Source organism: Oenanthe melanoleuca, chromosome 4, assembly GCF_029582105.1.
Source record: "Oenanthe melanoleuca isolate GR-GAL-2019-014 chromosome 4, OMel1.0, whole genome shotgun sequence".
NCBI classification, from domain to species: Eukaryota; Metazoa; Chordata; class Aves; order Passeriformes; family Muscicapidae; genus Oenanthe; species Oenanthe melanoleuca.
Window position 1 is genome coordinate 44,860,602 of NC_079337.1, and position 14,400 is coordinate 44,875,001.

Here is a 14,400-nt window from a genome sequence, read left to right on the forward strand (position 1 = left end):
GTTTTACTTCAGTCCTGCTGTTCCAGCTTCCTGAGACACATCAGCAACTGAGCCCAAATTTCAGTTAAAGCAAAAACTATGAAAAACTTGAGAAAAAAAGCACATGAAGCGCCAACACTTGGCTAAGTGTAAAGTAGTACTCAAAAAAAGTCTAAAAACTAAAAATAATAATTTTATACTGGCCATGATGTAAAATGGACTCATCGTCTGTCACTGGATGTTCCTTACCGTTATACTTTGTATGTTTGAACCCTGAATAGTCTCATTGGTAAATCTATAAGCTTTATATCCTCAAGTGCCTTGATCCATTTGGGCTATGTGGAGAGAAACAGGATGATAAAATAGTAGCATTCTTTACTATCAATTTGGGTATTAAATAACTTGTCCTAGTTCTAACACTTGTGAACTAGAACTTGTTTCTCATTTAGCGTACTTCGGGGCATGTTGCCTTTTGACCTAGGAGTGTGTTGTCTGTCTAATTATTCTTTGTATTGTTTTACTGTTCCTTGCAACTATCCAAACAATTTGGTGTGGCCCTAGCAACCAAACAATACTGTTTAACAAAGATTTCCTTGCTGCATTGCTCCCAAATTTCCCACGTAGCAGTAGCTCACATCAGAGCAAACAAACAGGATATTGTTTCAAGTGAATAATGTTCACTGTTTTCAAGTGACTTATGGAAGTAGTTTTTTAGTTTTGAGCTGTTGCAAGTTGTATTGTTTCTGGCTCTAGATCTCAGCTGAAGTTCTGTAGAATGCTTCATGTTTTGAAGCTTCCAAATGATGTTTGAGACTTCCATTTTCTCTGGCAGCTGAGAGTAAAGAATGGCTTATGCTTTGATGCGAAGAATAGCAGAAAAAGATTATTTAATCCTATCCTGCAATGACTTCTTTTTCCATTAAGCATATTTAAAATCCATATAGATCCTTCCTACAATGTTATTGATTGCAATTTCATGAGTAAATGAATCCCACTGAACATAATTATACCAGATAATAATGTTTGACTTAGTTAAGAAATCTGAGAATCGATTTTAACTTTTCTTTAACAAACTCATATGTTTTCTTATTAAACAGTCGAGCTCCCTCTCCATTTTCCCTCCTACATGTTTGTTTTCTGTGTGTATTTAACTAAATTACTGGTTTTATAAAGCAGATAAAACCATGAACATTGTCATATGCAAGATGAGAGTCTCGATACTAATGTCAACCATTAGTGATGTCATGAATTGAGTCCTCAGCAAGTTCAGGGATGAAAGTAAATAATAATAATTTTTTCTGCCTTTTACACACTCTTACGTTTTAGCAAAACTAAGGTGTTGGTAATACTCTCATGGCAGTGTTTATAATTGCTTCAGTTTGACAGTTTTCTCTTGTGTTTTGGGGGGTAAGTTCATTGCCACCTGGAGAGTGTGAACACAGACATTAGGAACATGAATGGCTGTATGGTAGCCTTGACTCTGCTTTGCTGCTGAAAGTAAAAAGGCAAGCCCTATCCCTGCACTGACTGTGTGCTGACACCCCCTGTGTGTGATGTGTGCCTTGGACAAGTGATTGTGTCAGAATCAACCTGGGGAAGAAATTAATATGCATGCTGCTTTTTCAGTTCAGTTCTTTGCCCAGCTGATGTTGTGTTTGCTTGCACAGGAAGGGAAAGAGCTGGCTGGAAGGGATTGCATCCCTTGACAGTACTGCAGTATGAGCCATCCAAAGGGGCTGTGTGAAACTATAGCCAGGGAGTGGGGTTCTTGCTGGTGCTGGTGGATATCAGGCTCTCCTGGCACCACGTTTCCTTGGCTGCATGGTCATGACCTCTGCCTTGTACTGAAATTTCTGCAGCACCTACAGGAGCCAGTCTGCTTATAATCCACTTGATTCTTCTTGCCAGCATTAGATTTTTGTCCAGTTTATCCATTTCCTATGGTTTTGCTTGAGCCTGAGAAGTGAATTTACCTGGATTTAGATCAGTGTAGACAGCCTTGGGGTTTCATCCTTAGTGGGGGAAGCTGTTTTATAGCTTTGAAAGTTAACACACCCTTACTGAGGATTGAATTGCTAACACAAAATAAAGAGAGCACTTCAAAGATGATCAGCTCTTATTGTTTCCTGATTCTTAAGTGACAGAGGCTTTGTGAATGTGATCTTTTAAAATCTGAAGACAGAAATGTGTTATGTAAACATGCTATTAAGAATTGTCTACATATAAGGCACATCTCAATATAGTTTGGGGTTAAAGGAGCACAGTGGTCTTTCTCAGTTTCCCTGGAAAGCAAAAAGAGCTGGTTAAGTACCAGCTTCTCACTCTTCAGGAGCTGCATATGTAGAAATATGTGGTATCTGTTATGGATCCTTATCTACTCAATTTTCTATTTTGCTTATCTGATGGAGATGAAAGTTGTTCAAAATTTGTAGGTTGCAGCATTCTTCTGTTTTGCCTAAGCCATGCTTGGTATTTCTGTTTGTTACCTGCTATAGTAGGAAGGATGTATTTAGTCCTTCCTTTCACCTCTTCTCAAACCTCTGTGCTCTTGTTCTTGGAACGTAATTCATCTCTCTCATTTTCTGGCCTGCCTTTGGAAACATTGGGGCTTAAGGATGGCAAGAGTACAGATGCTGGAGAATACAGGCATTGGAAAGACATATTTTTTGAAGTCCCTGTAGTGTTTATGTTTCTGTATTGAATGATGACCCAATCATCAGATATGGGATGAGAAGGAGCCTTGGGTTGTCACCTTCCTTTTGCAGCCTGCGCTTTGTGTTGTTTCTTAATGCCTTTGTGCACTTGTATCTAGTGAGCTTCTACCATAGGGATCTAGATCATGGCAGTGTCTGTGATGTCCCATTGTCTCTGCTGTGTGGGACATGCTCTTCTCTGTCTTTTAGGGCCTTGTTACTGAGATCAAAGTGCTGGATTGAAATGTGAGAGGATGCTTAGAAATGTTTTATGACGTGTAGAGTGTGCCTGCTGTTCTGGTGTTACCCCTGGTTCCTGGGAGCTCAGTTTTGTGACCTTGTACAAGTGTTTCCAGCCTCAAAGAAAGGATACTGAAATTTATGTACAGGAAAAAAATATGCATTACTTCAGCTAAACATCAAGTTTTTACAATAGCACAGAGATTAAAAGCAAGTCACGTGTAGTACTCAGAACCTTATGCAAGGTAACCTTCATTTTGGATTAGAAGCTAAGGAAGTTGGGGGCATTCAGTTCTCACTCCTTCGGAATTGCTTACTTCACTAATTCATTTGATAAATGATTAATTTCAATGGAAGCTGTGGGAGTCTGTGCTATATTGTGTAAAACGTAATTTGTGAATTGATAGAAGATATAATGAATGGTCAAGACTTAACTTGGGAAGATGTGATGTACCAAAGGTTGGGTCTCCGTGTTTGGTCTCATGTTCTTTCATAAATGAGTTGGGAAAAAAAAATATAGAGTAAAAGTTGAGGATAATATTTAGCTAATGGGGTTTGCACATATAAAAACTGAGAACATGTAAAAAAAATTCTGGTTCAGCAAAATAAATCAAATGCGCCTCCTCAAAATTTACCTGCAAAAAGCCTAAACAAATCACAAAATGTAACAGATGGGAACTACTCTCCCTGCATGAATGTCTTAGAAAAATAAAATCTTAATATCAATAGATAAGAATTGTTAATATCAATTCCTAATATCAATTGAAAAATAATATCTGCAGTCATGGAATTACACTAGGGAAATATCTGACCTCCCTTGATACATCTGGGTTATCATTAAAAGGTGTCAACAGTTATTTTGATATATAGTGTGCAAGACAAGTATTATAATTATTTAGCCTGATTGCTCTGTGTGTTAAACCTCTGTGTGTGAGTTCTGACACATGATTTTCAGTACTGCAGTTCACATTGCTGGCAGCTTCCACAATAAGTAAATGTTTTGGAATGCTTAGGGAGAAAAATAAAATAAAAGGTGAATAACTATATATAAAGTATAAATTATATGACAATTTCAGTATAAAAGCAAAAGCATTAATTCTTAGAAAATGAGATTGATGTACACAGTATTATTTGTATCGATTGTATTGATCATGAATATTTCTTACAAGGAACAAGTTTTTAATATGGGACTAGAGTATCTGTTAGCATGACATGTCTAAAAAGGGTTTGCATTCTTGTTATGAAAATCAGCTTACTGACAAAAGGTGCCAAGGAAGAATTTCTCTTGAATGTCTTTGGACGAAACATGAACTTTAAGGATGATCTATAAAATGGAATGAAGCAATGCTTCTCATAATATAGGGGGATAACACTTTCCATTCAACCTTCTGATTTTTAGTCATACTTGAACTGAAGTATGTTAATCATTGTAGAGCATTTTGTTAGTAACAGAATTGGCCTACATTATAAACCCTTGTGCAACTTAAAGTAGAAATTCCAACCTAACTAAAACAAACAAATTCTTGTATTTTATAGCTAGCTGTTTCCTTCTGTTTTAGAGAATTTACTGTGTGAAAATGTGTGTGTGATGAATGGGAAAGTACAAAGTGACTGGCACCATGTTTAGAAGCTCTGCATTACAGCTCTGTGTTTTTTTTTGTTTTTACCTATAGCCTCCGCACCACCCAGCAGAGTAAATAAACGCAGAGTTTCTCCAAGTGTTGTTTCCACCTGGGAAAAGAGAGGCATCATCATGTCTAACATTACTATTGACCCAGATGTGAAACCGGGCGAGTATGTCATCAAAAGCCTCTTTGCTGAATTTGCTGTTCAAGCTGAAAAGAAAATTGAACTTGTAATGGCTGAACCTTTGGTGAGTCCTTTTTTTAAATACTATCTCTCAAAACGGTCTTGTTATTTTCCTGAAATAGGCTGATTTATCATATGTATGGTTACTGAAAAAAGCATTCCCAGGTATTGTTGACTTTTCAAAGGGATTACTTCAGGAATAAATAGGCTTCTGCAAACAGGGTTGATACCTTATTTGTTTTATTGACTCGTGTCAAAACTGTTGCCTAGTAGTTACTGGAAACAAGACCTCTTATTGTATCCCTAAGGTCTGTGAAGTTACAAAAGGAAATAGGAGCAATAAAAAATGTTCCTTCATTAATACTGTGAAGTGTGTTTCCTGTCAGTGTTCTTTGAAGTAATATTTGGACAATATACTTTCAAAAAAAGATGCATTTGGTTTGTTTTCTGAAGTAGTGATACTAACACCTGGAATAATACAGTAGTCCACATACATTGCAGATAAGGCAAAAAGGCAAAATTCTATTGGTAATCTAGACCTTGTGGTCTTGAAATAAATTACTCTCTTTTAATTTGGAAGTTTCTGAAAAAATCCCAAACCAAAACCACAGCAAACAAAACCAGCTTTTTTCTTTTTAACCTGGAAATTCACTGTGCAGATGAGATGCTGTTGCTTGCAGAAGGCCAGCTCACAGGAAGCTCCTGTTGGGAGCTGTGGCTTGCCTACGTATTCATATGCAGAAAGTCCAATATGTGAGCATTTGACCCCCAAAAAGTTTTCTTAAGAAGCAGTCCAAAAGAACACAAAAGCAGGACTAAAACTGTTTTGTGCATTATGGAATCATCTTCAATTGCAACCATTAGTAGAGAAAAAGCTAAGGAAAGTGAAACTTTTCTTTATACCTATTCTTTATATATGTATCTGTTTGCACCAGGCAAGTTTGCGACTTAAATGTAACTTGGCTTTTTGTTTTTAGACATCCAGAAAAGTAAGGTATTCAGAAGGAGTTTATAAGAAAGCACAAAAACTTGGTAGCAAAAGAGGCACACAGGTGATGGGAGGGTACCTGGCTGAAACAGAGGAGAGCTGTAGTGGCAGTGATGCTGGGGGTGGAAAGGCTGGTAGCTCCACAGTCCATCTGTGTGCCGAATGCTGCTCCTCCAGCCCCATTTCTGTTCATTGGCTGAACAGACAGGGAGGGTAGTGCTTGGCCAGAGGGACAGACTGCCTGTAGCTGAGATGAGCTGAAGAGGGCTTTTCCTACAGACACAGCTATTTTGGAGCCAGATCTAACCAGAATAATGTTAGCAAAGTAAATATAACAGCCCTGGAGTTCACTTGTGCTGCAAAACCTGTCCCTAGACCAGATTAAATAAATCCTCTGTCATCAATCCCAGGTTGTGTCTACTTGCCATGCTGTTGACTGTTAATTAAACAAATGTTTTTAAATCTGTTAATCGTACAAAATTGAAACATCTCACCAGATTAAAAATTAGAAACCCCATGAAACTAATTAAATAATTCGCTTTTCACAGAAGAGTGATTCCCAGCTCTGTGGCCTGATGAGGTTTTATACTGAATGCATGAAGTCTACCTTAGTCAAGATCTTTTAGTGATAAGAATCTGAAGTCAGTATTTTGTGTGTGTACAGTGTGTATAAAATTATTTAGGATAAAGTAAGAAATTACAAATATTACTAAAGTTACAAATATTACAAATATTACTAAATCTATAGAGGTTTTAAACGGTTTTATCTGGGTTCATTTGCTAAGTTGAATTCCATTAAGCAAGATGTATTTTAATGGAATCAAATGTAATTTATATGTATAGCCAGCTTTCCTTATTTTGTACTGGTGAGTGAGAAGGACTGTATAGAAAACCAGCAAATTAAGAGAGGTACCAAAAGCTGTGGAAAAGTGAAACAACCTCAGACTGTATAACATAAAGAGGTTGAAGGGAATCTTTTGGTGTCCCACTGAAAGGAAATACTAAAGTATTGAAGCAGCTTTATGTCTGTATGTAGAATTTAAGTACTGAACATTCAGTTCTAGTGTATGAAATTTAAAAAGAAAGATAAAAAGGCTGGAAGAGCACCAGAAAAGCACTGACTGTGATTGGATAAAAGGCTTTAATGGAAGAGTGGAAAGCCCTTTATTATTTTATTATGATTTGATTTTGTGGAATGACTTGGCTACAAACAAAAGTGTGGAGAATATATATAGGGTTACATAAATCTTTAATGAAGCTAGGCTGTTGGGTGAAGCTGTTTGAGAGAATTTAAAGCCAGACCAATCAAAATTAGGAGCTAGACACTTTTAAAAACTTGAGCATGTCAGTAGGGGAGCAAAAATTAATTAAAATATAAACTTGAAAGAAGTCACTGCAGATCAAGACAGCTTTTATGGGTGAGGGGTAGTATCATTTCTGCTGGATGTATGAATTGCATTTAAAAGAAACTGACTTGTGATATCAAAAATTAACTGAATGGTTTCTCTGGCTGTGAGTTTTACCTTACTAATTTACTAATTTCATTAAGAGTTCTCTGTTTGCAAAATTGTAGTACCTCAGCGTTTTCAAAGTTACAGACAGCTTATCAGCAAATGCTAAAAATAAATTATTAAATGAAAGCAGCAAGTGCAATGACAGGAAGGAAGATTATTCTTTTAGTGAATAAATAAAATAAAACCACTTTTTTTAAAAATCAGTTTTGCTAAATCTTTTGCAGCACTATATAGTGTTAAAGGTAAAAAGAGCCCAAGAGTAGTCTTGTAGCTAAAAAAATAACTCCTCCTCAGCTGAGAAGAACGACACTGAGGAATGACACCAGCCTTCCCCAAATGTGACATAAACCATACCAGTTAAAAAGATTAGCGACAAACTCAATTATTTTGTCAAGCTACATGTAAATATGGATGGTTAGAATTTAAGCACAGAATTTAGCATGGTGCCACCAAGTTGATACCTACTAAATTGTAGTTGTCTCATGCTGAAGTCAAAACTAGCAAGAGTATTTAAGCCTTTTACCAGCACAAGCGATATTCCATTGTGGAAATACTAAACTTGACTCAGACTAGCACTGTACACTTTTGCAAGTCTTGCTTTCAAAAGTCTTGCTTTCAAGTCTTTTGCTTTTAAAAGTTTGTCTGGCGTAAAATTTAGCACAGTACTCTGCTTGCCCCTGGGGCAAGAATGCAGGCACTACCCAGCCCTCAGACTGCAGGAGGCAAGGCAGCATCCCTCGTCTGCTTTCTTCCCTGCAGCTTGGAGGAAACACAGCCAGAAGCACTCTGGTTTGCTGTGCACACCTGAGCCACTCTGCTGAGGTGTGCTAGACACCAGAGGATGGTGCCAGGGAATGCTGGAGAGGGGCCAATGGGTGGTACCTTTTTCCATGGGTGCAGTTGTTTGCACAGCACATGCACATCCTGATTCCTGCTGCCTGCCATATGTTGACATTTCTCCTTTACACAATGGATGCAAACTGCTCTTTGCTTAATGCAATAGTGTTTTGGTTTTTTCATTTCACTTGTAAAAGATAAATGTCGACTATTATTTTCATCTCTCTCTGAACTTCAGGAAGCCAAGAAAATAAATCTTAAATTATTAATTCAGTTAGAGTTTCCAGACCTTTAGTTTATGCTGTTGAATAGATTTTTTTTAGTCATGTGAGTTGACTGGAACTGTGACAAAGCAGAGGTAGAAGACATTAAAAGAAAATAAATTCTAAAGCCATCCAAATAATTCAAAGACCTTGATAAACCTGTGATTGGGTTCAAGAGTATTATTTGGTCATGTCACCTTTGTTTGGTCAGTGTTACATTAACTCTACAGTGTATTTACCTTTTAACAGTGAAGATCCTTAGTGCTGAGGAAACATAATAGAGAGGGTTAGGAACTTGTAAGGTCTTCATTCTTTCTGACCTTAAAATCTTAAACATTTGATATACAGAAGTATCTAAATTAGTATGGATTATGGGAGGGAAGCTAAACTTTCAGAACTTGTTTGCTTTCTATTGACATGGATTTTGACTTTGTTATCTGAAAATTTACAAATTATTTCACTTCTCTTTGATTTGTCATTCTTTTCTTCTGTATTTTTTTGATTTTGACGCATGCAGTGGATGTAGTAAACTCAGGGTTTCTTCATCTGTGTAATAATTTTGTAGTATTATGCTAGAAACATGGTTTGTCGGGACATTGTATCCTAAGACGACTTAAGGAACCTGACTTTTCCCATCTTACAGGAAAGTAACTTTTCCATCTTCTAAGGAAATTGTTTTCTAGTTTTTCTCATTTTACTTAATTAACGATGATACAATATTTCTATAGAGTGGAACATTTCTTGTATTTATGCTTTATAGATAAGCTAGCAATTACTGTGCAGTTTATCTGAAAGCATAATACAGATAACACAAATTCACCTATAGCAGGTGTTTCCTTGTAAAAAAAAAAGAGGAAGGAGTGCTAGCTAAAAGAAAGTTCAGATTTGCAAGTGCTCTCTGGAGCTTTTACTATATCCTTCAAAATACCAATTCTCATAAACAGTGCTTTGAGCAGGTTTAACATGTAAAATTACATGAATTTGAAAGAATCAAGAAAGTGAAACCTTTCCCCCCCTTTTTTTTTTAATAGACAGTGAAAGAACATTAACTATTACATCAGCTGATCAAAAAATAGAGCTTTTTCAGAATAATCAATGCATTTTTCTGAAACTCCCTTCTTAATATATTTTTTTATTTGGGCATGCTGGAAGTGAACATAAATGGTAGTATTTTCTTAGATAATTAAGTGGATTTCTTTGGATTATGGAAAGTGAAAATGACTTGTGAATTGGCATCTATATTATTTCAAATTATACTTTCAGAGTAGGCAAATGCTTTTTGCTTGGGCAGTGTTGAATTCAAGTTTTCAGAGGCTGTAATAGTTGCCAGATAATGCATTCTTTTTAGCACCAAATACAGATGCACTTACAGGAGAAAATGCCAGAAATTATGCTGTATTTTCAAGATTACAGTTAGGACAAGAAAAAAAGTAAGTTGCCTGTTCAGACCTTGGATTTGGGATACATGAAATTTTATCTGTTGAACATAGAGTCTGTCTCTTGCAGCCTTGCAAGTGTTAATCACCAAGCAGTGTTGACTTTCTCAGTTTTTGTCAACAGCCCGACAGCATGGGTGTTGTCTCATACTAAACTACTGAGCAGTTACTTTGTGCTAACCGAGTTACAACCTGTTGAGAGCAGAACTGGCTATCAGTGTTGCTCACACCTCCTTTAACTGCCAAACAGGCAAGTTAACACTAGACTTACCTTGCTCCATAGAACTTCCTTGTTTGCTTACTGCAATCTAATGTGAGCTGTTAACTCTTTAGGTACTTTTTCTATTTCCTTGTGAAAGACAATATTTTGGACTCATTTATAATATTATCGAGTGCAGTTTAATTTTTTTAAATAACAGGAAATGCTCATCAGATCCTTATATGTGTTACCGCTTTGCAGCGTGTCCTTAAAGGTGTTACTGTGGCACTTGGGTTGCTGTAAATCATTGACTCTCGGAGCTAGTCCACAGGACTCAGTGTTCTTACTTTTTCTTTTCTTTTTTTCTTCCTTTTTTTTCTTCTTTCTTCTTCTCCTCCAACTTCTTTTTTTTTTTTTTTTTTTTTTTACTTTCCAGGGTAGCTGAGCTAGGTATAAAACTTGCATAATTTCATACTCTACACAGTGACTAGTAAGAATTACTGTTTTCTGTTAGAGTTTGTGAATGTTTTGTTTCTGTAATGCTTTAATCCTCACTAAATTATTTTGTCAGAAATATAAGTATTTCATTTTGCTTTTAACAAAGCGGTATGTCATATGCTACTGTAGCAATAAATATTATAATAAAAAAAAAAATCTAGTAATACTGCTGTTTTTTCCCCCTTGCAGTTATTTGAAATTAAAGCAAGTGATTATTCACATTCTCCTTTTATTGGAGTAGGTCTTCTAGCTATGTTTCATTGCAGTTCAGGGAAAGAGCAGATTGGAAATGCATTGAACACTTGTCTCTGCCTTTGTGAAAACATTTTAAAAATCGTTATTGTAAATTAGAATAATTGCCATATATTAACATGAATACTCTTGTTAATTGAGATGGGAATGGCTTTCCTTCTAAGTTACACTTGACACCCACCACCAACTGGAACCCATTTGGCCTCTGACATCTTGTTTGTCAGTCTTTAATGTTATTATTGTTTAGCTACTGAATTAATTTTTGGGAGTATACTTCAGGTCTCCAGAAATATTTCTGTCTGCAAAACAACGCAAATATTTATATTGCAAGTTATTTCTTTGTTCTGTAATATAACTGAGAAAGAAGGAATCTATCTTTGATAATAGTCAATTATATTGTGAAATTTATCATTTTTTGTGGTTTTTTTTTAACAGGAAAAGCTCTTGTCCAGATCTCTTCAAAGAGGTGAAGATCTTCAGTTTGATCAGGTAGGACACATATAATTGAAGACAACTTTTATTACATTAAGGTGGGCTTTATTTTTGTGGAATAGCAGTTCCACTGTTGTAATAACTTAGCTCTGTTGTAATAACTTAACTCCACATCAGAATCTGTGTCAGAAGATTTAGACTCTGAATGTTAGACTTCATTTTCCATTGTACAATATGATAGTAAGAAACTACTAGAATAGGTAATTATTTTAAGGTGACAGTGAAAACTGGTCGAAGAAAGATGCTGAAATACACTTGAGGACAAAAACTCAGTTTATTTCTACTGTCACTTATTATTTGAGTGTTTGGGGTTCTGTTTTTATAAACAAATAGTGTTAATTTTGTTTTAATAACATGGCTTTTACTGAGGGCTTTTTATTTCTGTGGCAGAAGGTATAGGGTAAATTCAAAGTGTTACTAAAGGGTTATTTTGTTCTTTGCTAAAAATATAGATAGACTGCTAGGCAATTCCGTTTCATTTATTCTCAGGGAGCTGTGTCTGGAATGACTCTCTACTCAATTTATTCATATTTATTCTCTGTATTTCTAATTCTTCAATAGCGTAGACATGTTTGTGTCCCTAACCACTTCCTTGCAATGGAGAGGCATGGTGCAGAGAAAGCCCCATTAATTGCCTGTTCCTGTTTTTGACTGTTCCTGAATATCATCTACTATACGAAGCTTTGAGCTTCTAAAGAGAGAAATGAGAAATAAACATGTAACTTTTAAAATTTGATAATATAGAAAGAAACTAGTTTTTCTGAAAAATACAGTTCTTTAAAAAATTGTTTTGATTGTGTGTGTATATGTGTGTGTGAATTCTTACTTTGCTCTTTTGTTATTTGAAATCTACTTTGAAATTGAGATCTGAACTTTAATGCGACTGAAAAACTGCTTTAGACAGACCTGAATGGCTGGGAAAATGAACTTTGTTAGGGGAATTCTGCACATTGTTTGGCAAAAGGAATTAAGAATTCATCCCTCTGTTCATTGATTGATGTATAAAATCCTTATTAAGAACAGTTCTCTAGCAGTGCAGAAGATTACAGATTAAAAAAGTGATTGGCAAAGCGTGGGAATGAGGAGGATCCAGACCTGATAGCCACAGCATCCAGCAGAGAAGCTAGAGCTGTTCCTGGGCCAACTTTGTTCATCCAGAGGTCTTTATGGAGCCAGGAATCTAAAGTCTAAAGGATAAAGTAATAAGGAGTCTAAAAAGTGGCTTTACCTGTACCAGTAATGGGGGCTGAGCTAGTAAGTGTTGTACTTTGTGAATAGAGAGAGCATGCTTGGAAGACAAGAGGGCTCTGGGACTAAGGTGGTATCTAATTAAGACTGGTTCTCTCAGCTCTGTAAGTGATGAGAAGAGGAATGGAGGAGGAAGGCATGTACTGTTGCCTGTCCCTCTAAGGAAACAGTAAAATAGCATTAAATGAGATTGTAAGTAATTTTTGTTGGAAACATAACCAGACCAAGAGGGCTGCTATTAAAACAAGAGTGAAAAATCAATAGCTTTTAATTTCCAAACAACAGAAATCTTCTATTTGTCATTGGATATCTTAATTGGAACAATAATATAAATTCAGGTGAAAGGGGTGAAATTTTGGAAAGAAGCAGGAAATTTGCATGTTGATACACTTGTGAACTGTTAATAATTTTAACATTTTGGTACCAGTGCTTTCCCTTTATCATTCCTAGCACATCAGGAAGCTACCGGACAGGAGTTTTTTTATAGAGCATATATTGCATTTCTTAAAATATTTTTGCTTGTACAGCTTGAAACTGAAATAGCTTGTGTTTTTCTTTTTTGTTTGTTGTAGGAAACATACTTGGCAATTTCCTACTCTTGTCTTAAGACACCAAAACTTTATGATCCCACAGAAGCCTGTGTTGACCTTTTTAGTAACTGAGAGCAGATGTATGTGAGGGTCAGGCTTGTTCATGTTTACACACAACTTTAATAATGTTTTCAGGATCAGTATTTTGACCAAAGGTGGAATTTGTGCTCTAGTATCTTACTATAATTATGCTCCTCTCTTTTTACCTCTCAGTGTGCTGTTGGATATGTTATATGAAGCAATTAGCAGTATGTTACAGCCTTCAAGACTTGAGCAGGATTTGCTGTTTCATTCTGAGGAGCTGAAGTATATGTCATGTCTATTGCAGCCCTGTCCTCCTGGGTATTACAGGAGTGCTCTGTCTGGACTGCTACTTTCAACCTAGGCATAATGTAATGCTAAAAAAAAAAAAAAAAAAGTTTTCTTGTATAAGAAATACATTTTTTATATTTGAAAAGTTTTTTTAATATAAGTTGATTTTGAATTTGGTATCCAGGCAGTATAGTAACTAGTTTAAATGAAAAATAGTTGATATTCTGCTTAGATGCTATGTAATACTAGCAAAGATGTCCTCTTCCTGATAATTCCAGTGCCCTTTCATTAGAATATGAAGAATGCAAAACTTGTCAGGAAAGAAATAATTATTATGTAAATCTGACTTTTTATTTTTCAAGAGGCAAATGCTTTATTATGCCAGTAGTTTCTGGGTATAGCACTTTACCAGTGACATTTTTGAACATGTGTGATACATATTTGTTTCTGTGGAAGCTAATGTAAATTGCCTAACCACTGGAACATTTATGAATGGTAGTAGTATTGATAAACAGGAAAAGGTTTAGTAAAACTTAAAATGCAGCTTGCTTCTTTTTCTTCTGCTAATAAACCCATCCGTTCAGACCACTATTTAATTCTTGTGACTCGAATAACTGACTGGTTAACAAGCTGAGTAATGTATTCAGAAGATTGAAAGAAGTCCTTCTGAGGTTTTCCTGTGGTTAATTTGTCCCCATCCCTTCCACAAACCTAAAAATCCAATGCTTCAAATTAGGAACAAGAAATAACTTCATTAATGTTATATCAGAACATGTAATGGCATAATATTACATTGTTATCTGGAATAGTGAATAATAGATAAGTTACATCATGAGCATGGCTTCTATTAAAACCTCTTATTTGAAAGATCCAAGAGGTAAGTAATGGATGTTATCAGTGATCAATATGGTAATTCTCCTCTTCCAGCCTGTATTTTGGGAATGGGCTTGCTCCCTGCTGCTTCCTGGAAGCAAGTCTATAATGTCATTATGCTGTTTTCAGTCATTCTTCTGCTTTTCAAGCTGGGGTACTTATGAGTTGTCTTTAAGA

At 35.9% G+C, this 14,400-nt stretch overlaps 1 protein-coding gene across 9 annotated transcripts in view; it reads left to right on the plus strand.

The window, feature by feature from the left end:
* Positions 1–14,400, plus strand: part of FRYL (FRY like transcription coactivator) — a 165,290-nt gene that overhangs the window by 67,676 nt on the left and 83,214 nt on the right. For all 9 annotated transcript variants that reach the window (XM_056490339.1, XM_056490336.1, XM_056490337.1 and 6 more), the window contains 2 exons: positions 4,586–4,785; positions 11,144–11,197. In XM_056490339.1, coding sequence (XP_056346314.1) covers positions 4,666–4,785; positions 11,144–11,197 — 174 coding nt within the window. In that variant the 5' untranslated portion in view covers positions 4,586–4,665. The remainder of the gene's footprint in view (positions 1–4,585; positions 4,786–11,143; positions 11,198–14,400) is intronic.